Source organism: Colius striatus, chromosome 8 (genome assembly GCF_028858725.1).
Source record: "Colius striatus isolate bColStr4 chromosome 8, bColStr4.1.hap1, whole genome shotgun sequence".
In the NCBI taxonomy this organism is placed as follows: Eukaryota; Metazoa; Chordata; class Aves; order Coliiformes; family Coliidae; genus Colius; species Colius striatus.
This window is the reverse complement of record NC_084766.1, coordinates 19738787-19761145: the sequence shown is the minus strand read 5'-3', so window position 1 is coordinate 19761145 and position 22359 is coordinate 19738787. Positions and strand designations below refer to the sequence as shown.

The 22359-nt window shown below is 38.4% G+C and overlaps 1 protein-coding gene across 6 annotated transcripts in view; it reads right to left on the bottom strand.

Annotated features, from left to right (window-relative positions):
• WDFY4 (WDFY family member 4) overlaps window positions 1–22359 on the bottom strand; it is a 147037-nt gene that overhangs the window by 108210 nt on the left and 16468 nt on the right. For all 6 annotated transcript variants that reach the window (XR_009819187.1, XM_062001401.1, XM_062001404.1 and 3 more), the window contains exons 8-18: window positions 21110–21270; window positions 20297–20749; window positions 18618–18722; window positions 17285–17475; window positions 14117–14727; window positions 9793–9886; window positions 3418–3632; window positions 2493–2605; window positions 1319–1526; window positions 986–1062; window positions 69–287 (exon numbers count right to left, since the gene is read on the bottom strand). Coding sequence is in view for 5 of the 6 variants with exons in the window: in XM_062001401.1 (XP_061857385.1) it covers window positions 69–287; window positions 986–1062; window positions 1319–1526; window positions 2493–2605; window positions 3418–3632; window positions 9793–9886; window positions 14117–14727; window positions 17285–17475; window positions 18618–18722; window positions 20297–20749; window positions 21110–21270 (2447 nt within the window). In the remaining variant the exon portion in view is untranslated. The remainder of the gene's footprint in view (window positions 1–68; window positions 288–985; window positions 1063–1318; window positions 1527–2492; window positions 2606–3417; window positions 3633–9792; window positions 9887–14116; window positions 14728–17284; window positions 17476–18617; window positions 18723–20296; window positions 20750–21109; window positions 21271–22359) is intronic.

The window sequence follows — 22359 nt, the reverse complement described above, 5'->3', positions numbered from 1 at the left end:
AGAAAAAAGACTCAGTGTTCTGGGTACTTTTAAGAAAAAGAAATTGCAGTTTGATGAAAGAGGCTTACCGAGTGGCTGAAATTCCACTTCTTCAGTGGAGATAACCAAAGAAAGGTCCTGTGGGAAAAAGCTTACTGAAAAGCAAACAAATTCTTGCTCTGTTCTTGACATGTGCCTCACAATCGTCAGGAAACGGAGTGGGTGACTGTTGTGCACCAATCCAAATCTGGTAACCAGAAACCAGCAGGAGAGCGTCAGGCCACTTGGGGGAGGGAATATTCTGGTGCCTACAGACAGGAAATAAAAAGGTAGTAAGGAAGATGGTTTCCCTGTGCATACATTAGCAAACTGCTTTCTGTTTCACTTGTAGCTCAGACCATGTAAGAATCAACATTAGAATATGAGGTTTCATTTCCATTCTGTTGCATTAGATTTCACTGTCTATCTTCAATATCATAGAGATTCCATATAAGAGTGAGTGCATATTTACAAACAACCTAAAATTCTTTACTGAGATATTACTACTAGATCTCCATGCCACATTGCTCATCAGTTGGGAAACACTGAGCTAAAAACAAGTTTTCCCAAAATCCAGGAAGCAAAACTTACATTCATTTCCCAGTTCACCCAATAGAGGACTTTGATCTACAGAAGTACCCATTTCATGTAAGTTACAGTTTCTATTCCTTCCTGGGAGATTACTCTAAAATTTGGTGGCTGTTGTTTAGGCTCTTTTCTTAGCAGCTGGTTTAAATTTGTGTTGCTAACATTAATGCTAATGCACCACACTATTAAATTTCATGTGATACCACTTTTTGGTGAGCAGCCTTGAGTTATACAGCTCAAAGCTGTCCTGGGACACAAAGATGGAAATGCATCAAAGTACATGACTTATTTGCTGCCATTTCTTACAAATGTTGAATGCCTTCAGTGAGGATGAAAAGCCTGTGCTTTCAGGAAGCTATAGGTGAGCCAAAATGCTTACCCATGCCAATTCCTCCGGAGACAGATTGCTCTACACTGGGTCCCATGACAGTGGCCAAGGTAGGGAGGTACAAACACCTACAAAAGCAGGCAAACATCCATTCATCAGAAGTATAAAATCATCCCCAAAGGTCATCAGTGAGCTAATATTGCAGAATTATGGTAGAAACGCAAAGCCTAGGCTCTCAGTGATAAGACAATAACAAAATTGGTGGGCAAGGAAGGCAGTGATAGGTCACAAGAATTGGCTAAGATGAGAGAGAAGTGACTACTTGCTGTGCACAGAATAAAGGCTTGGAGACTGCAGAGCTAAGGATAAGAACAGCAGCAATACCCATATCCTTCCATGGACATGTCAAACTCCACAAATGAAGGAGCCAAAGCACTGCCGCGGAGCTGGAAGTTTCGAGGTGATGTCATGGAAATGAGACTCATTGCAGTCTGGAGTGCTAATGTAGAATGCTTAGACACCCAAGGAGAGCTGCTGACAGATACAACTGTCCGAGGATCACTTTTATTATCTACTACGTCCTCTTCTGAACCTATAAAATCAACATAGTGCTTAACCAGATCAGACTCTGCAATACTTTCTCCGATCATAGGCTTTTCCTGTATTCATTACTGCTAAGAACAGCATTGCATGCTCTTCAAAGAACACATCCTCAGCAACCTGTAGAAATCCTCAGCAATGCACAAAAATATTGCTCTGAAGGAATTTTGAAATGAGAGGCTAGCAGGAGAGATGAGCTTACGAAAGTGATAGCCATGTTTTCCCCTCAGCTATCTTCAGACAGTTCCAAAATTTGCCTGCAGTAAAAAAAGTTCCTGACCCACTGATTCCATTTTTCTTATACACACACCATTTAATTCTGCCATAGCAGAACAGTTACAGCCAATATGTGGAAAAGGATCTGAACAATTACTGCAAAAAATATAAGACTCAAGTTTTTACCATGTTGTATTAGGTGTCTCAGGCACGTGGACAGTTTAAGTGTCAAATACTACTACTATTGCCTTTCACTTGCAAAATGTGCTATAACAGAGAAAGGGCTTGGATGGAAAATGGCCTATATGAGCACAACAGACTACTAGGATATCCTAGAGGTTAAAAAAAAAAAAATCAGTGTTTTTTATTCTATTCCTAGCTATAAACCCCAGGGAAAACATACTGCAAATGTGGGAGACACTCCACTTTGTTTGCAGAATATGATTAGTATTTTTACAGATCATTTCCATGTCTGATCCAGCAAAGTCTGAGTTTATATCAGCATCTGGCTCAATCATACATATGTTTTTATTTCTGCTGGTCATTACATCAGCTCTCGGAGTTGGTTCAATACCACCAAGCCTGGGAAACACCCAGTCTAAAACATTCAGGCATAATCCACCCTCCACGGTCACTCCTGTGACTGCCTTGGAGCAATCTACCCCAACAGCAGTTTTCTGCCATTACAGACATCTATCACACAGCCACCATACCAGCAAGAGGCTGATCATTGTGTGCTTACCTTCATTCCAAGCTGTGTTAGCTGAATCACTCCCCTGACATGAAAGGACCTTGGTCTTTTCCGTGCTGGGCCTGGAAGGTAATGGCAGAGAACCTCCCAACCAAAGAAACTGCCTAACATGATAAAAAAGAAGAAACCAACCAACAAAAGTGAAATGATTAAGTCAGATACTACAGAGTCATAGTAACCATACAAATACAGCTCAGCCCTCTGAAAGAAAACTTTCTTATTGGATACCATATCTTAAAGACATCTCAAATAAAACAGAAGGGATGTATCATCACAAATATTTATTTTGCTTTACATTTCCCCTTTCAAGGTTTTCCTATTGAAAAAAAAAATCCAAGATTTCTTTTCTTCAGCAGTACTTTTGAATAGTACTAGATTTTCACAAGTAAATCAATGGGGTTTTTCAAGTAAAAGAAATATAATCTTTCACTTTATATCTGATCACTATTAGATGCCCTCATGCCTAGCATTTATTAGAATCAAAGAGAGTACATCCTCAAAGTACCAAAACCAGAGACTGAGAAACGAGACTTTAGTTTTTATTTCTGCATCTATCATTGACATGGATCCAAGCTACGAGAAAATAACTTTTCAGGAAACAGCTTTTCCAAGTAAATACCAGGAGAGAATAATCCTAGGTGCTTTGGAATTACTTAATTAGTTACCACTCATAAATGGTTTTACAACCTCTGCAGAGATGATGCAGCAGAATACTACAGACTCATATCAGCTTCAGCAAATCACTTAAACATAGATCTTATGATCAATATGTAAGTAGCATTAACTGGGAATTGAAACAAAAAGCTTAGAGTCTTGATGAATTAGAGCATTAAATGAACTATCTAATTATAACACAAACTTTGCAAGAAATTTGCACTACTAAAGCAAATTGATTCTTTTAGATACAATCTGATACCTTAATACATCTGGCTCAATAGCCTGTGATGCAAGCTTCTCAAACACTCTTGTGAGTGGCAGATGCAGTGGGTGGCTCTCATTGAGGAAGGCATCCTGACAGGAACTTATGATGGTTCTCAGCAACCCAGATCCACACATCACCTGGCGACTCTTCTCTGATTTCACCAGAGATTGAATATGACTAACCACAGCACATTGGATTTCCTGTGAAAGCTGAAATGCATGTAGAACTGAAGTCAGTGAGTTGGAACTAAATCTGTACATGGTGACCTATTTATTTATTTTTCTATTGTCAGACCTCTGGGTACAAAAATCTGCCCCAGAAAAGAAGTCTGTAAGGCCAGATGCTCAAGTGCAACTGCATGGCTGTTCCATAAAGCTCTCCACTTGAACAGTTTGCATATATCTATCCAAGTAGCCGCTCAGCCATCCACAGTTCCAGTTTCCTGGCGTTAACACGAGGAAGTGAAGGATGAGAGTAGTTGGCTGTCATTCAAAAGAAGGGACCACCACCAAGACCAACACAGTACCTGAGAATATATCTAACATTAAGCATGTGGAGAGTCATATTGACATGATCCATTCTTCATCATAAAAGCATTGTTCTTAAACAAAATTGTATCTAGCAATATCATGAAATCACTTGATTTTAAATACTTCTCTCCTTGTTTTGGTGAATTGTAGAATTACATCATTATTGCTTCTTAATGGTCTTAAAGTATCTCAGTTCTCATAAATTCTCTTTAGAACAAATTGTTTGAAGTAGAAACAGAGCCTATCCCCCTGACCTAACTAAATTTTACAAAATAGTAACTATGTATCAAATATTTAAACAGAAATCTTACAAAGATGAAGTACTCCCAACCTTCAGTAGCTCTTTAGCTTTCATATATGCTTGCCTAGGAAATCTCTATGCAAATTTTTAAAGAAAAAGCCAACAATGGTGGCAGACATGCAGATTGGGACACTGGGATTTGATTTTATAACATGAAAAAGAATAACTTTACCAAATTCAGAATAAACTAGTTTATTAAATTTAAAGAGGAATTTGTCTTTTTCTCATCAAGACCAAACAAAATCAGTACAGGGCCAATTTCAAAGCCATGAAACAATTTGTCTTCAATGGGTTCAGCAACCAAAAGTCCCAGTTGCAACACTTAGACAATAACACTAGCACATCCAATGCAACATACATTTCAGTTTTGTAAACTCAGCTGCTACTTTTGATATCTGAAGGGTTAGTTCTTTGGATGGTATTTTCTTCTCTCTGAATGACTTTCAATTCCCAGTGGCACAAGTTTCACTCTGCATCTCATTATGTACAGAAATCACCCACCAGACTAAACTACACCAGTCTTCAGAGAGGCACAGTATATCAAAGCCTCACTTCCAACATTTTGGATCTTTGAATTACTGCTTTACTCCAATTTTAACTGGATGTAGGAAAGTATCTATAAGTATAAAATCATGAGAAAACAGTCAAGACCTCTGTCCTCCTCTAAATGAAACTATTGGTTTACTCCAAAATAAATCCAATAAAAGCATAATGGCATACAAAAAAATTGATTGTTTTCATTAGCTTCACAGCTTTGTCAATATGAATATTGTGTTGTTTTGAATTAAATGTATTGTTTTCATGGATCTTATTTCCAGTAAAATAAGATTTCAGTGGAAATATTAATGGTGGCCAGGAAACCAGGCTGTGTGTTTCTGTACACTGGGATTGATTTTCCTAACACAAATTACTTGTACCATGCATCAGGATATTGAAGGTATAGTTAGAATGTAGATGGGCTCACAGCTCTGCCTCAGATTAGAGTCTAGAGAGCAAAATCTTACCTAGTAATTTGCTCAATCTGCTTAACTAGTTCCCAGATTGTTGCTCCTAAGAGCCTATAGTTCCAAAACTTTCTATCTGAGTTTAATTCATTGTTGTTAATCTTCAAAATCATTATATTATGTTCAAAATGAGTAAGAATTTTGGACTTTTGGCAGTTCACTTCAAAAGGATATAATTTCATTAGGTTTAAGGATGATACAGGAATAATTTTGTGCAATTGCACAAAGTAAACTAATTTTTAACCTCTCATTTGAAAAGCTAGCAGCCCTTCATAGAAAATTAGAATCAACTTCCTAACATACCACAGAGACTTTAGTGTTACTAATACAGAAATCAAGACATCAAAAGTAGTGCTTGAAAAAACTTTCAAAGTAACCTAGGGTTTTAAACCATGTTTTCAAAAGAAAAGGTAGGTATCCATCAGCTTAAAACCCATTAGAGAGTTTGAATCACTTCTGAAAAAAATCTGAGCTTTTTTCCTTAAAAAGTTACTAAAAATAAATAATTCATAAATTTATCACAGCTCAAACTCCTGATGCACAGTTCCCAGCTGCAAGTACATTCTTATTCTATCACAATATTTTGCCTATAAACTCTCACCCACTGACCTTAATAAACAAAACTTACTGTGCTTACAGTGTATTACAAGGGTTTTACAAAGTTATATCGCTTGCGTTCATGTATTCCTTGCAAGTAGACAGGGAAAATGCACTATTAACTGTGTGAACTGTTTCTGCTTTTCAAAAAACACGGATCTAGGCAAGACCTAGTTAAATGGTCTAAATTAATTATATCACCTCCATCATAATTTTCACATTTCCCTATGGTACACCTTATGTGTAAGAGAAGCTATTGAACTTCCTTAATATTAGGGTTACCATTGCCTTCTGGAGAAAATACGCTAGCAAGTGTTGACCATCTGAAAGAAGGTAACAAAATCTCTTTGTAATACTCTTTTGTTAATTCTGGTGGTCTGACAGACTTCTTGCTTATCGAAATATATTTAGTTGCAGTATTTTTATCTCCCATGGGATTAGCTGAATCCAGTGCCACCTTCTCTTTTTTTTTAAGCTACTTGCAGTGCTGTAATATAGACACCTTAGAAGAAGGCAAAGCTGTCTCTGTGTGCCATTTTACAAATTATATGACTGCATGACAAACAAGACAAATCAAGAAAGCTTCTTTGGTACACAGTCAGGATTCTTGACAGAATACCCATCTCTTCAATCCAGGATACACTACCAAGATTTTAGTGCAATTTTAGAGACACTGGCTGCTTTTTGAGGAGAAAGTGAATAGCAAGAGAAATGGGAGAAATAATAAAGGCAGGGTTAGAAGCACAGGAAGAAAATTGCTTAGTCTGTATAAACAGCACAAGCTTCAGAAATTGGTTCATCAATGAACAAACAAATTTCTTCCTAGAAGCCCCAAAATAACTTTGGGGAAGAACATTCAGGCAAGGTGTGCCATTTCTTAAAAAAAAAAAAAGAAAAAAAGTTGTGCTGTAATCAGGCTTAGCAAAGAAAAATCTCCCAGGAGACATGGCTGAAGCAAAGTCTGCAGGAAAGTGCTCAGGGGAAAAAGCTGACCTTCAACTACCAGTCCAGGCTGGAGGACCCACTACTAGAGTGTTCCTAGTCTCCTTCCTCCTACCCAAGTTCTGGTTCACTCCAAAGCCTTGGTTGCACAACCCAAGGGGAATGAAGCTCTGTCCAAATTCCCAAAGAATTTCTCTGTGCAGATAGAGCAGCACAGTAATTTAGGAATTCACTGTGATGTTAACAGTTGTATTAGCAATGACATCAGGAGTATAAGTCTTATGACAAACAAAACTCAAATGTCACACTATCTTCTGTCAGCCATTTCTGATTGTGTCAGAGACCATTACAGTTTAGAAAGGACTGAGAAGTATAAATTCTTGAGAATTGTTATGCTGTTACTGTCCACAGTGAGAACAACTAGTTTAGGCTAAATTTAAAACAAGTCTTTTTAAAAGTTGCAAAGTCCTTACGCTTATGTTTTAGTTTTACAACAATGAACATGACAGCAGTTTATCATAGGAGAGACACGGATAAAAATCAAGAGGACAAATCCAGCTGTGGAAGTAATAATATTATTTAACAAAACTCCAGGGTTTACACAATGAATCATGAAATCTGCCAGGAAGATGACACAGAATTGAATAATGCTTTGATTCCCTTCTCAAAAGCTTTTTTCTTTCCCTTACCCAGCCTTGTCAGATCTAGGAGATCTCCTTATCTGACATTGCAAAAGGCAAAGATCTGGCATGGCACTCTGGAGTCTTAAAAGCCACAACTTCAAAGTGCCAGATAAGGATATGACTGAGGGGAAACTTCTTTCTTTTTAAGGCAGAAAAAAAAATCTGTTAATATACTGAGCCACATACCTGAGTAGATGTTAATCTGTCTCACTTTAGTTTTTGAAACACGTGACAATGCTATCTCTCATCATTGAACAGGCGGCATTTATTAACAAAAGGAAAATCTACCTTGTACTTGGTCAAACTATGCAATCTGATGGGAATTGGCTTGGTACAACATAAGCAATATAATTTATATACAGTTTACTGGCTCAAAGACTGTCTCTTGGAGTGGGGGAGGAGCGGCAGGAGGGTTAAGGCAAATTTTTACACCCATATGACACTTAAATGACTTTAGGAATGGCAATCATATACAACCACAAATCTGTTCTCCTCAGTTTTTCGTTGTCATTCTAGACAGGCAGAAGAAATGGCTAACATGAAAGACCACCTGTTTTTCTGTCTGCTACTGCTTTTTCTATGCTGATTACTTTGGCCCAGCATTGCTTGGGTCTGACAAACATCACAGAGAAGCCGTAAATTTGTCAGGAAATAGAGATTATCTCTACGGGTCAGAATCAAAGTACATTAATTTTATCGAGTTCCATTAATATGAAGGCAAAGGATTTGCACCATGATCTAAATTGATTCTGAAGATTTTCCCAGATTACTCTTAAATAGATGGGCCTAAAAGATCTATCACAGCATTAAAACAAGCAGAAAGAGTCACTGTCCATTCTTCAGTATTGCTCCTAAAAAAATGTACTATTTGACTCAGTCAAAGGCAGAGCAAAAAAACTCTTCAGATATTTCAAAGAAAGTCTACAGTAAAAGAGCTCCATCCACAAAGAAATTATCATCTCTCATATAGCTATCAAGCACTGTTGCACTAAAAGAAAAAATAGTACCCTGTTTGGGACAGACTGTATTTATTCAAAGAGAAATTCCTTAATTTATTATCCTTTTACCAAGTAGCTCCCCATCACTAGCTTCTGAGGTCCACATTTTGCATCAGATCTTTGACTCTTGTGTTCTCAGTAGCATGTCAATGGACACGGGGTGATGCTGTGGAATATGTTATGATTAAAGTTACTAAAGTCCAGTCTTTTGCATCACGAGAAGCATCAGTGAGCTGCCCAAGCTATGTGACATGAGGTTCCACCCATTCTCTCATCCACTTTTAAATAAAATTAGCCTTAAAAAGGATATTTTCCCTCTAACCTTTTTGCAGGTCATTTGATGAAGAACTCTTCAGGACTCATGTTAGACCCTTAGGTGGAGCCTGACTCAGGAGCCTGCATAAGAGTGGGCCCATTTTGCCCAAGGCAATCATATTTACAGCAGCAATATTAAACAAATACTATCAGTAACAATTTCTCGTTGACTAAAAGAAAAAGGAGTGAGAAAGGAAAATAAGATGAATCCACTTAAATATATAACTGAAATTGCTTGAATTTCTGCTCTAGTTCTTCATATTTTTAAGAACACTGCCATCTACTGAGATTCTCAGAGGCTTTCTCTCTCATACAACTCAGTCCTACAGTCACCTCTGATAGTTTCTTGATGATTCTCTTTCATGCAATTAATCATTCTACTTGTTTTTCAGAAATTAATCATTGCAATTAACAAAATTTTACTATCTGTTGGCTTATTTCTGCTATGCAGAGTTGAGATATGCTAGCATGTAGTTGCACTCCCACTTCCATAGCTCTGGATGAACAACCTGGTTTTATTTCAACCCTTGCATATGTACTTTAACTGTATTCAAGTATTTCAGACCAGAAAGCAGAGGAAATGTGCTTGTTCAGAGTGGGTACTGAAAGTTTGACAAAGCAAAGCGGGATGTAAGCTGCACAGAAAGTTTATGGACTGTTAGGCCTAAAGAGCTAAACTGTTCTGGTTGTTAGGTCCACTAGCAATATTTTAAACAATTTTCAAAGGACTTCTATGCTTATGCCTTTGCAGTAAATACTCTGGGACCAAGACCCATGCATGCAATGCATAACACAGGCATACAAACAGTCAAACTGAGAGCCAAGAGCCTTTGTTTCTTATATCGGTTGACTCAGTGAAATTTGCACTGCTCCTCCTGCCAGTGTTCTAGGTAAATTTTAGTACTTCCACATCCAAAAAGAGTAAAAAATTATTGTAAATGAAGCTACAGAAAAGTAGCAGATACTGTTTAGATGGCACTTTGATATGCTCAGACTCACCTGAGAGTGTCCCTCTTTGTACAGCTTTGGCAGCAACCTCACCATAACACAGACAGCACCTGGATGTACAATGGCACAGTCTTCCATTTCCCATCTGCAGCAAAAAGAGGCACAAGAGTTAACATCATAGTTACTAATAACAACAACAAAGAGGGTCCAACAACATTCCAGCAGAGTACAACATTAAATCCTCTCAGAAGTAATCAAATTCAGCATTTTAAACTAAGCAAAAAATACAGAAGACCTGGAACAGTTGGAAGCCCTCTTCAAGGTAACAAAGACTGGACACAACCTGCTCATGAGCTCACACCTCAGGTACCTGCACATTAAAAGATGTGCAGCAGCCTCTTCAAACAAACTTTGCCATTGAAGGTACTTGCAGTACACAGAACAGACAACCAGAGGGATCTCTCAGATATATCAGACCAGAACTAGTGTTCTATTTTCTGTTTGCAAGCTGTTTTAACTTTGGTCAGACAGTTAATTCAGTACTTTGAAACCACAATAGCAATAAGCAATGACAAGACAGTTTTGATGAAATCAGTATGTCACCCTTCCAACATCAGAATCTACCTAAAATAATAAAAGAAAGTTAAATGTCTGTGCTTGCCCACCACTTTTCAATTTTTTTGCCATGTATCACCTTTGGACATTAAGGCACAGGAGTGAACTGAGGCATCAGATTTACCACAGAGAATCTTCCTGTGTGATGATGCAGGCTAGAGGTCAGATATATCTCAAAGATGAAGCCATAGCATAGCAGAAACTCTAGTTTAGGTGCTGCAGGCTTGTCCTGTTCAGAGTATCATCAGCATTTCTAGGTGCAGCTCTGAATGAGAGTTGTGACGTGCACTGTCAGAAACATTTGTCCCAAACATAATCTCTTGAGAAAAGCAAAAGATGGTATCTAACAGCCATAATTAGACTGAAAATCTAAAGCACAACATGTTTTATAACCTATATAAGAGTACAAGCAAAAGAGTGAGCACAAAACCTCCTTTTTACAAGGGACCTAAAGAAAGGTAAAAATGTTGTAACTAGCCTGTTAGCCACTTCCAAACAGGCTCATCTGATACATCAGAGCAGCGAGTAATGTGTAACACACTGCCACGCAGTGACAAATAGTTCTTACTGCACTCTCAAGAAAGAAAGAATTAAAAATGTGCAAATTGTTTGAGTTTATGTAAAGAATCCTAATCAGATCTAGTATAAATACTGTAGTGGTGGCTCAACAACATATATTACTGTACTTGGCATGAATGTGGATGAGTTTTTAAGTACCAAACAAGAAAAAAGTACACACTGAAAAGACGTTCTCTTCCAATTTCCCCCAAAAAACATTAACCAACTTTAAAGAGAAAAACCCAGGCCCACTAGAATGAACAGGTTCGAAATTTCAGCCTATTTTGCTGCTACAGCTATGCTCTCCAGAGCAAGCTCATTTTTTACTTATGCCTATGTACTCAACGACTGACTTTGCAAACTTTTAATTCCAACTTTTATCTCTGGTACTGTAAAAATACATTGCCAGGCAGTGTGTCCACTTCTCCTAACAGACAGCAGTCTTCCTAAAGACTTAGGCACTGAAGAAATATGGTTACCTCAACCTCAGTTTTTTTCTTTTATATAGAAATTGGGGTCTTTTTATAACCCATATGATGTGTAGTAAAGGTAAAATGTGAATATCAAAAGTCAATAGTAGAAAGTGATCCTTTAAAAAATAAAATCATGAAGTAGTTAAGTCATTAAGTAATTTTCTTCTTTTTGATCACTGTCTGGCAGGTTTAGCTCTCTCCAAAGCTGTTAAGGAGGAAGAACAAAGATGGAAAATCCTGACCAGTATCAAACTGCACCTCAACTTCCCTATCAGCACTGCACACTCACTCCCCTCTAAGAATATTAGATAAGCCTTATCTCCAGCCTTCTCTGTGTTTTCCAAAAGGGCCTCATTTTCTATTTTGTCTTAGTACAAAAGCCATCTCCATGTACCAATTCCTCACTCCTGCAAATATCCCATATCTAACACTTCTGCCTCAGGGCTATCTAGTCAGCCTTATGATTCCACTCCATTTACCCCACCAGTATCATGGTGTGAATCCTAAATCTGCTCTGCATTGGCTGCTACTTAAAAATAAGACAAATAAGAGGGTCTGGGGACAAAATGAGATGCCACAAAGAACCTGAAGAGCCATTAGCGCAGCAGGTCTACAGTAACAGCAGCTGCAGCAGCCATTCTGCCAAGATGGGCATGAAGAGGGGCTTCTCTCCCAAAGTGAGATCAGCCTGAGTTAACACAGCTTGCAGTAAGTTATCTCTAATCACCAGGAGTAAAAGGAAAAACAGAGATCCCATCTGTCACAGAAGGTGTCTCAAACATTATTACAGGAGCAGAAACACAGAAAGCTACTTTTCAGATGGGAATGAAAGGGATGATTCACTTGTGGACCAAGAGCTTGCAGCATCATTGACCACAGGACAGTGTAAGGGGCTGGAATATTACCCAGTTAAAAAGCTGATTTTTCCTGTGTCTCAGTCACAGGCTCCCATAGAATCATCTCCTTTCCCTCTCTTCAGGGATGTTAAATACACACTGCAAGGATGGGGCATCATTGGCCACCTATGCTCTCAAGTTCCTCCTTTCAGGCTGCATAGACCCAGAATGAAGCCTTTTTCAGGAGGAAGTGTAAGTGTGGAGTGCAGCTAAGTGGAAGTTGCAGCAGGGGAATCACAGCTTGCAGGAACTCTGCAAACTTCATTTCTTATTTTTATTTTCAGAAAATTTACTGCTGAAGAAAGATACAGGCTGTGTTCCCTGCAGATTGACAGCTTGCCAGTACATGTTCCTCTGTGGTGTCTGCATATGCTTGTCCTGGACACACTTCAGCAACCTCTAGCTAATCTGGCTTCCTTCAAATCTCAGAACCAAAGCCAAACCATCCCAGACCAGACACTGTGGACTGAATAGATCCCAATTTAGACGATTAATTTCTCCACAAGTGGTATTCATTCAATTACTGCACAGCCTCACTGCTCAGCAGGCAAAGGAACACAAGGACCTAGGAAGCCTTGCTTTATGTTTCAGATCTAGTAACTTAAGACAAGCAGAAGACAGAGCTATACCATTCTCAGCATTGCCACTGATTTACTCTTTCTCCCTTATCTTTCCTGAGCCTCCCCTATACGCACACTTAAGCTACAGGCTGTGGGCTTTTCACAACAATTACTATCCACACAAGCTTCACACATTGATCTACATTCTCCCAAATGGAGCTAGGAAGATGTACTTTGAAAATTGTATTCCTTTCTCCTGAGCCACCAAGTCCTCTCCCCAGCAGGAAGCTTACAGTGTAATTCAAAGAGTGGGGATAGTGAGAAAAAGTCTCATAACTATTTTAAAATCAGTTGCACAAGGAGCAAAGAAATCTACTGCAGGTTTTTCTAGTTGCTTCAAGCAAGTACAAATATGACCAGAAATACTCAGCCTGTGTCAGTACTCTGGGAAAAAAAGTGACTGATAGCTACAAGTCATAGGCCTAATGACTTTGTCTTTAAACTTGGGATATGGTTGCAGAATAACGGCTGAAGGAATCTCACAGTTATAAGGTTAGCCCTTTTAAGCATAATTCCAACTAGAAACATATTTGAGAAAGGGTCAAGAGATCCAAGATAAAGCTACAAACACATGAAGAGGCAGAAGATCTTGTAAGTTACAAAGTAAAAGTTATTCAGAATTGATTCACAGCTGACAGCTACATTGATTTCCAGTGTCTTTTCTTCCTGCAAAGGATAAATATTTTTGGTGTAATTCTTCATTATGTGAGGCAGGCAGCATTACTATTCCTTTTCCAATAGTCTTGATTTCAGCTGTATCAATAAATGAGAGTATGCATGCCTGTACACACGTGTCTGGACACACATGCATGGTGGAGCTTTTGAAATAACTGGAAACAGCTTTTCACATAATTGAAAACATCAAAAGTAATTGAGACGGATTCAAGTATATATTAAACATAAGCTTTAAGTCCCAGCAATCTTTTCTTTAGCTCCTATTCCTGCTCTCACACTGCATGTGTCAGACCCTTCAGCATAAGCTGCAACTTTAGGAGTTGTGTCCCACTGCTCTGCTGAACACTTATGTCTCAGTGTTTACCATCATTTACCTTTCAAAAAGAGCCAATTTCTCCTCTCTGGAAGCTTGGGAATTGGGACTGTGGCACTGATTTGTTTTATTCTACGCAAATTACATCACACCTTATCTCAATATATCACCACATAAAATATAGATACCAGTCTTACTATTATATTTTCTGTAGTAAATACTTACTTCTCTTCAGGTTTTCCCCATAACCTATAGGCAGAGGCAGGTAATTTGTTGTCTAGTCTTTTGAAAGCAAAAGGATGCTCTTCTTGAGTTTGGGGTCCTTCCTGATAATCTCTTGATGCTTCTCCCATCTCAGCCTTTCTATCCTTGCAGTAGCTCTCCAGATGGAGAGTTCCTTTGATCATGTGATCAAGAAAATTCAGAATCCATATGCAATTCTTTAGCCATGTTGGGAAGGGTTCTGAAGAGCAGAAAGCTGCATCCAAGAATTCTGCAAATGTCCTTGTCTTCGCAAGGCTCAGAGGGATTTGCCATTTCTCTTGTGTCCAGAAGCATCCAAGTGACCCGAGATCCTCTGCCATCTTCTCAAACAGACCATTCCTCTGGAAGAAATTGCTGTTGACAGGGTCCAGGTGCAGGGCTGCTGTTATCCCCTGAAGAGTGTAGAAAACAAGCTCCAATATGCAATTCTGTCCAACTGCTGTCCACAGCCCAGAAGGAGGGTCCTGTAATGCACCTTCCAGATCCGAGAGAAGGGACAGGAGTCCATTGAATCCACAGCAGGTTCTGAAAGCTAAATGGCTCTTGGGGCTCTCCAGTATCCTCAGGAGTGACTAAAGACATTGGGAAGAAAGGAAACAAAAGTACTTAAACCAAGGGACAATAAAGCTTCAGAATATTTTAAAAGTACAAGTTTGTACTGCAATTCTTTCACTGAAATTTCACTCTTGGAAGAAAACAGCGTTGGTCAGCATAAAGGTCACTGCACAACTTTTCTGCCTCTCCCTTCCTCCATATACTTAATGAGTCAAACAACTAAGACTTGAATGTGTCCCCAGGAGCAAACCACAGAGTCAGCCTGACAGGTAGGGAGTAGTGCTCCCAAGAATAAGCAAAGAAATAAAATTTCTTGCATTACATATCCTAGTCACTTTAGCCAGAGGTAGTTTCAGACCTCTGGCTACTCTGTCATTGGTCTTTTCAGACTCTCTCAAGAAATCTGCCTTAAATAAATGAAAGCAGAGATCCAATTGTAAATAACTTCTTATAGAAATTGAGAGGGCAGGGCAAGTCTCTCTAGGCAGGTCTCTATAAGCCTTCCTACATCTCTGAATACACATGAGAAGCCACACTAGGCTTTTGCTCATATGATTATGCAGATCCTTTCCAGAAAAGCAGTGACACAGGACAGCCCAAAGAATACTGCAAGCAGTAGATTTCCCTCATTATGAAAGGCAATAATTCCCATTCTAATCAGAGGTGGCACTAATCAAAGTTGGCACTACACTTTGGAGGAAAAAAAACTATAAAGGGTCAGATCTCAAGATTCTTAGATCTTCTCTAATGTCATTAGATTTTCTAACTTCAATGGGCTTAAAGCAGGTTATAAGTGAATGCCACTTGACAATACTAGATATGCATAAAAAACAACCTATATCAGCTGTAAATTTCTAATTCAATAGGCTTGCCATTTAAAAATATATCTAGAAAAGTTATAAGGAGTTGTAGTGGTGGAAGTAAAATAAGTGAGAAAAAAAGAACTTTCAAAGAAACAGTCCACTATATTTGAATGTAATCCATCCCAGGTTTTGGGGATGTTATACAATTCATTTAGTAAACATGACGCTCTTTCAGGCACCAGGGACCTTTCAAATTTGAGGCTGTATCCTTTTCACATTATATGTAAAATTGGCCCTTTCCAAAGTTTCCCAACAGATATCCAATGACAGAGGTTCACTTCACAGTCTGCTGAAGAGGAACAGCTTCTAACATAAATATGTCTCCCTGTAACAGGATCTACGACTGTGAGAAAGGACTGCCAGAATTGGAGAGGGAACTCTATTACTGTCATTCAATTTTGCATGATAATGTATCAAAACAGGCAGAGACTTCTGAACAGGGAATAAATTTAATTACTCAGAGTTGAAGTTACCAGGATGGCTTTAACACATTTCAGAGAAAGTCAACAGTAACCACATTTGCCCCAGCTCTAACTCAGTTAGAATTTAATCGCCTATGAGTTAGTATTCCTCTGTCTTGAATCTATAAAACTGATGTCTCCTGGAAGCCCCTAACTCAGTTAACGTTAACAGAATTTATTTCACATTCCATTATTTGTTATTCCTCATAATTGTCCACGTGCCATGCTGGAATATGGCAGTGCTAATTGCATTTGGGCTCAGGCTTTAACAGCTAAATATATATTAGCAAATCAATCTGAATTTGTGTGTAACACAATCACAGTCCCAATAGATGTAGATAATAAATTCATTTGCTTACATTATGCTTTAATATAGTTATCATTTGTCAAAATTAGACACTGAAGCTGCATTTATTTTCATATTAGTTTGGACACTGTACTTAACTTTTCCACAAATATTGTTAGAGTTTACTGTTTCAAAAGAGAGTTATAAACTTTGTCACATTTTTGGTTTTCTGAAGTAATATGGTTCTTTTATCACAGAAGCAGCTGCGATATTGAACTGAAAGGTAAATTCAGTTCACATTTGGTAGAGAAGGTAGAAGGCAGTGCTTACATACTGATGCTTTTACAATTTGATTCCTATGACCTATATGAAAATAAAGCACACTATCTCTCCTGCTTTATTGCTTATAGATCAAACTCTCTACAAACACAATGGAGGCTTTGAATAGTGATAAATCCTTTCTCTAAACATTCATAAGACTCCTCCTTTCAATTACGTAACATCTCTTTTTCCATGACACTGGTGTATGTGAGAGATGACAAAAATACGGACTGCAAAGTTTCAACCCTGTAAATTTATCAGAATCAAGCTGTTCATCTCATACCAACCCTACCAACGTTACTCTTTTAACCTCTTCTCACATCTTCCCTCCACATCTCCTCCCCTTTGATTCACATTTGATTCTCCTTTCTCTGTCATGCTACAAAGAGCTACTTATACAACTGTGTCCTTTGCCATTTCCATTTCTCTGTCCTGTGTTACCATTTAAGTCTTCAAAATACTTCACAATCTGATACTGAATGAAGGTATTGACCACACACATTGCTAAAAATTAAAGCATCCATTTTACCAGAGTGGAAAACTGGCCCACTGCTCTTTCGTCTTCTGTGAGGGGTGAGATTATTACCACAAGTCAAGCAGTTGCCAAGAAAACAACAACTAAATGGGAAGCTACATTAATTACCTTCAGTAGATCTAGTTTCAGATGTAGTTCCCCCTGAGTAGAAGAACAGAGGGCCCCAATAATAATGCTCATATATTCTTCATAGTTGATGACTGACAGCTGCTCCAAGATACTGAGAGTAGCACTCCTGTAGCACTCATCATCCAAAAATATCTTGATATATGGCACCATTCCATAGTCCTTCAGGACAACTGGGGACAAATACAGTATCATTTGTTAGTTAAACTATCCTTCATTTTAGTTTTCACAGGCATATTTTCAGTGTTTGTGTAAAAGGTCCCATTTTTACAAATACAGGAGGAGCTAAAGACAATTCTAACTGAATAGCACAAGATCAACTAGTGATAAAGTAACTGGATGACCCTGGTTTCTAACCAGAGATGACAGCTTTCCAGTACAATAATGAATGAAAAAGAAAAGATGTTTTATTAGTTTTCAGCTTAAACATCACCTTAGTTTGTGAAGGAGACGGGTAATTTGTGATAATACATTTTCACTGTGGAAGATGCTGCAAACACGATGATTCTAGGATTCTAGAACGAATTAAGTGGGTGGATTCCAATATTCAGAAGACATAATTTCTGTGTTACTACAATTCCACAAGATTCCTCACATGTACACCTCCTAGGTATGCCAATACTAAATGTATGAGTGCTACTCAGCCTGCATCTGATCCCCTCAAGATTTCAAACAATAGACCCTGAAGAAAATCTGGATGAACAAGGAATACACAAAATTTAAAGAGTCTTGTATTTCCACAATGTTAATATTGTGGTTTAATAGTTGAGTATCTACACAGATGAGGGAAGCGGGGTTGATTACTGAGATGACTCTATGCAGGATGAGGATATGTTTGCCACTTTCTTCCTGGTGTAACACTGTTATCCCTATATTTCTATATTTCTATCTTTTGTCCTCCACTTCTCTAGTTCACTTCTTCCACTGTATCTAGCAACAGGACAAGGGGTAATGGGATGAAGCTGGAATGCAAAAAGTTCCACATACATTTAAGAAAACAAAACTATTTCACTGTGAGGGTGAGGGAGCCCTGGCACAGGCTGCCCAGGGAGGGTGTGGAGTCTCCTTCCTTGGAGAGGTCTTCAAGACCCACCTGGACGCATTCCTGTGCCTTCTGATCTAAGTGGACCTGCTTTGGCAGGGATATTGGACTAGATGATCTTTAAAGGTCCCTTCTTCCAACCCCTACCATCCTATGACTCTATGATTCTCACTGAGACACAGGCCAGAAAAAACGTCAGTGCTCCGAAAGAGCCATTGTGGCCACTTACCACCAAATACAATAAAGGTAATGAAGTCATATATTATTTCTTACCAGTGTTCCTCACAGATGTGACTGTAAGGGCAGCCACCATCTTCAGCATCACAGCATTTAATTCCCTCTCAGTGCCCTCTTCCAGACCAGGTAGGTGAGTTCCAGCTGTTAGTACGTTAAAAGTCATAACACAATTTATGCAAGACATGGTGAACTGTAGCAAAAATATATTAAATAAAAAAGGAAAACCAGTTCTCCAGCAAATTCTAGTTTTCTGAAATTTTACTTACTTGAGGCTACTTGAACCCTACAACAAGCAACAAAATACAGACAGGGCATTCTCTAGTCATCAGAGTCTAGTCTGGAATTGGGAAACACATGTCCGATTATAGAATCTGGAGCCCAGATCTCTGTATAACTATAGGCAATACTGCTAATAGTGATGTTTCCACATCCCAACTGATGTAGATACTTGTTTAGTGATACATGGTAAGAACACACACAAATAAAAGAACATTATGGATTGTGAGCTATGAAATGGTAAAATATAGCAACAGGGAGTACCTAAACATCAACTAAAAGTGAAGAGCAGTAACCCCCTGCATGTTCAAAGGCAAACACATCCAGAATCAGATGGTCTAAGAGAGATTATCTTTAGACCATAAAAGTCTTGAAGTTTGCAGGCTAAATTTCTGGAAATCAGAAGAGGGAATTAGTGATCACTTCACAGTGTCTTCCTATCTGCCTCTCTTCATCTGTGTATCTAAATTCACAAATTACACAGTCATTTAATTATTCACTCTCTAAAATTTAAATGAAGTTATCTAAAGCAGTGAAATTAATGCAAAGACAAAAGAAAATCTGTATGTACCAGCTCATAAGCAGAAGGTAAGTTTCCAAGAATCATCTTAACAATCTAAGTACTCTTGTACAAAACTTTAGTTCTCTGATATCAAAAGCACAAATCTAAGTTCAAGTAATGAATGTGTGCACTCCACATCATCTATTGAAATTCATATTCCTTCTTTTGCTTGAAATAAATGGGTACAAATAGCTCTTTTTGTGCTTACCACGTCAGAAGTTATACTTAGTGCTTTGGGTTGCTCCTCCTTTACTAAACAACAATTGTACTGACATTTAAAGGCACTTCCCAATTTAAACAGCACCGAATGTGTTATCATGCATTTTTCTTCCTTTAAAATAGCAGTTATAAACTCTTAAATATATGTGTCTGTCCCCTAAGTCACCTGCACACCACAGTTACTGCACCAGAACTATTAACTTCCTATTTTCATAATCAGATGACAATGGGTGGTAGCAAATGTGGGTGACACATGGCCAAAATTCAAGAAACTGCTTCCCATCATCAGTCCTCAGGATTGTTATTTTCAGAGGAACTGAGCACCGTGGAAAACTCTTTCTTCCTCTACGCTCAAGCTGGTATCTTAGAGAATCCCAAATTGAGATCTTGGTTAAAGGCTGGGCTGAATGATACCCTCCAGAAAAAATCCATTGTACACTGACGAAGAGTAGCACGGAATGGTTTAGGCTAGTGAACAGAATGATAAACAGCTAAGACTTCAGAGAGGTCTCAGCTTAGTATGTCATAAACTTAGACCAGCTGCCTTGCAGACCAAATCTAGGTAGATAAAATTTATAAATTGCCTCTAGAAAGACATTCATTCACTTCCATTGATCTGCCTACTTCCATATTTACTATGAATGACATTAAGTTGTACCTGACTTCCTCAGGATCTTGGCCTGTTTCCTCAAAAGTGCTAACAGTAGGCCTAAGAGCCCAGAGTCACGGAATATGTCACTGAATAACAAGTCCTTCTTGGTCATGCTGAGAAGGCACCGGAGAGCTGTTAAGGTGCAGAATGGCACCATGTTTTCCTTTATTAAATACTGAACCTTCTTCAGAATTTCATGAGGGACATAGGACATGTCTAGCACTATGGATTCCACTAGTCTGAAGAACTGGACTTGGACTGGTTGTGGTTTGAAATGGATTATGTCTGTAAACTGGTTGATAGGTTGCAGTGTCCATTCCAGAAGAAAGAAGTTCACTGTGTTCCAGGCCCATATGGTACCAATTGCTGACAAGATTCTTCCACAGAGGTGCTGATCATTACTTTTCTGAAAAATGGACTGCAAGACCTGAAAAGCCTGGAGGTTTTTCACTGTCATTCCTGTGGGATGAAACCAGGTGAGATTATTTTTACATCACTGCTATTTAGGACTGCAAGCATCATAATGTTAAATCATCTCTGAGAGTGAAAATAGGAGTCACAGACATGAGGGATGTGATTGAGAGGAATGTTCTCAACCTTGGGTCAGTCCCTACAGGTGATAGATTCAGTTCAGTTTGATGTAGGTACATTTGGGCTCCTGTAGTGTTAAGTACATAGATGGAAAGAGGTCATCTCATGCTGCTTCCTCTATCTTAAGACACACAATGAAAAGAGCTTCATCTTAATATGGTCCACCTACATAGCCACAGATGTGTATATATAAGTGTGTATATATATATATATATATATATACTGTACCAGAAGACCGCATCTGATCAAAATCAAAGTGAGGTAATTGTGGGTAAACAATATTCCCAGAAACTTTCAGTTCAGTTTTTCCACAGGTTGTAAGGCAAGTCAGCATGTCCAAGATCTCATCCAGATAGGGATCTTCTTTGTTTTGCTGAAACCCCTCACACCTAGGAACAAAACTTGGTACAGTCACATGTTCATGCCCTAGTAATACAAACATTTTGGATATATCACCAGATATATACAGCACACAAGTATATATATATAGCACATAGGACCTACCTGTTTTACTCCTCACTCCTCTCTAGTCTATTTTATAGCCTTTTTGTCTTATTTCTGTGAATTGTTTAACTGTCTTACAAACACTAATTCCACACTACTGGCATATTTGGAACCAAACCAAAAGTTACAAACTGAAGAAGAAAATTGAAGTGACACTGTCACTCTTCTGAAGAAAAGGATGACTAAAGTCAGAATTTAGTTCAGTTATGGGTGCTTTATAAAAAGGTCTCTCTAAAAGAATGCCTGTTTTGAGCAGTAAAAATCTATATTTTGTGAGAGATCAAAAAATGAAACCAGATATTTCACATTAAAAATTAGGCAGATGGCTGACAAAGTAAGGGACTTGCTAACTGAGATCAAGAAGAGAAAAAGCTCAGCACTTGTGAAGGGAAAAGTTTGTATTGTCTGAGCTTTGTGAAGCAGACATGAAGATGGAACGTCTCTCCTATGCAAGGAAACAGTTTGAACTCTAACACAAAATTTGCCATAGTTCAGATTGAAGTGAGTTTGTCTACAAGCAGAGAGCGGCTTATCGTGTCATTTTATTCTGTAGCAGCAGAGCAATAGACTGATACTAGAAGTTAAGGAAATCTCAGAAGAGAACAAAAGAAATATATTCTGTTTAAATACAAACAAAACAAAAACCCAAAAAAGTCAGGGCAAATGCTAGTATCTGTTTTGGCAAGAAAGAATATGATCAGCCAATTGTTTTTTACATGAAAAGGAAATCACAAACATCAGAGAAGGAGGAAAACTGGTCACATAAGATGTTCAGGAAAGAAACTATCTATCCTCTTCAGTCAGTATATGCTCAGAATGGAGACTAATCTGGAGCCCTGAGCACCTATATGCTACTTCTATGTCTCCAGCCTAGTGACATAAGTTGAAAAGGATGGGAGCAGTCATAGCCCTTACTGATAAAGGTCAGGCATTTCTGCCCTTCTGTGCATAAAATTAATCAGAAATACACATCT